Source organism: Arachis ipaensis, chromosome B05 (genome assembly GCF_000816755.2).
Source record: "Arachis ipaensis cultivar K30076 chromosome B05, Araip1.1, whole genome shotgun sequence".
NCBI lineage: Eukaryota > Viridiplantae > Streptophyta > Magnoliopsida > Fabales > Fabaceae > Arachis > Arachis ipaensis.
The window spans coordinates 11849797-11851181 of record NC_029789.2 but is presented as its reverse complement, the minus strand read 5'-3'; the positions used below and the strand labels follow the sequence as shown (position 1 = coordinate 11851181).

The 1385-nt window shown below is 32.6% G+C and overlaps 1 protein-coding gene across 1 annotated transcript in view; it reads right to left on the bottom strand.

The window, feature by feature from the left end:
• The window catches only part of LOC107642925 (probable ubiquitin-conjugating enzyme E2 16), a 2912-nt gene continuing 2306 nt past the window's right edge, over positions 780 to 1385 (bottom strand). The window contains 2 exon segments of the mRNA XM_016346434.2: positions 780 to 1178; positions 1180 to 1236. Of these exon segments, the coding sequence (XP_016201920.2) occupies positions 1134 to 1178; positions 1180 to 1236 (102 nt within the window). The 3' untranslated portion in view covers positions 780 to 1133.

The window sequence follows — 1385 nt, the reverse complement described above, 5'->3', positions numbered from 1 at the left end:
GCACGCTAACGGCTAGATTTTTTCACTGTATTGCGAACTTTAATGTCAATGATTTAATTCCCAAAATATAAATTGGGTTATCCACTATATTGTGGACTTCAAGATTCGGCAGATTAGTTTGGATCAAAATACTAGAACTATGACTATAGGCTTAGAGGTTAGAAAATTCATTCCAGTTTACCTGAAACAAAGAAAAGTACATTCCCACTCCTTACTAAAATATGTACCCTCGAAAGGAGACAATTATCTAACATTATATAGAAGAAAGACAAAGGGTAACCATATTCCTAAACCCTAATCAAGATGAAAATTTTATCTCAATTCTCAAGTTAGTACTAAGATAATTGGTGTATTAAGTTTATAAAATTGGATATCAATACGTAACCTAATAAACAAACTTGATTACTTGAAAGTTGAAATACATTTCAATTTAGAAAATCGAATTCAACCTCAAAAGCAAAAACTAATTTAGGGCATAAATATTACCAAATAACCAATATATATAATTTTAATGCACTAACATAGTAAATTTTACACAATCCTCTAATTGCATCCATTCTTTTAAATAACTATTCACCAATCAATAACTATTCTTTTAAATGTTTGCTAACATGACTACATGCATGTGTAACTGCATCAAAATTCAATTATATATATTATGGAACACAATTACGGCCTTCATTCTTCATTATCATTCTTTTGCCTCTGCACAAAAGGAAACAACTGGGGCTACAACATACAAAAATCACACACCTGCATATACTTGATGACAAATATGGTAACATAGTGCATACATGTCGGGGTGTTTTCAAAATAAAGATCAGTAATGCATATTGTCAATTGAGAGATATATAGGATTTGTATTGCTTACGAACGAAAAGCACTAAAGTTCGGGGTAATCAGATAATCTATATCCACATCCGAATACCTCTGAGAACCACACTGTTAATGAGTTTTGTTTGCTCATTGAAGAAGTTACAGGTAATGCCAATTTACAGGAGAGAGTTATTATGCATTTAATTTGAAGGAAGGGACCCTGCTTTCTCAAAATACTCCTTCCCCTCAATCGTCCTCTTACTCTTTCAAAAGCATAATCCTCTACCCTAACCTTTGTGGACTTATTGCAAATAAAACTAGTTACTATACTTTGTCATCATGGAACCACCACCTCGTCTCCTTCGGCGATCTCCCGTTTCTGCAGTTCTTTACATAGCGATCATTATCTTCCGGGCGTTGCTGTCAAAGAGATCATGCTAGACTTGTTAAAATCAAAACTATGGCAATTTGGTTATGGATTACCAGCTATTTATAACATTATTTTGGATTCAGAGCAATTATGATAAAGAAATTTTTTTCTCAGATAACTTTTAAAAATGTGCCTGTAT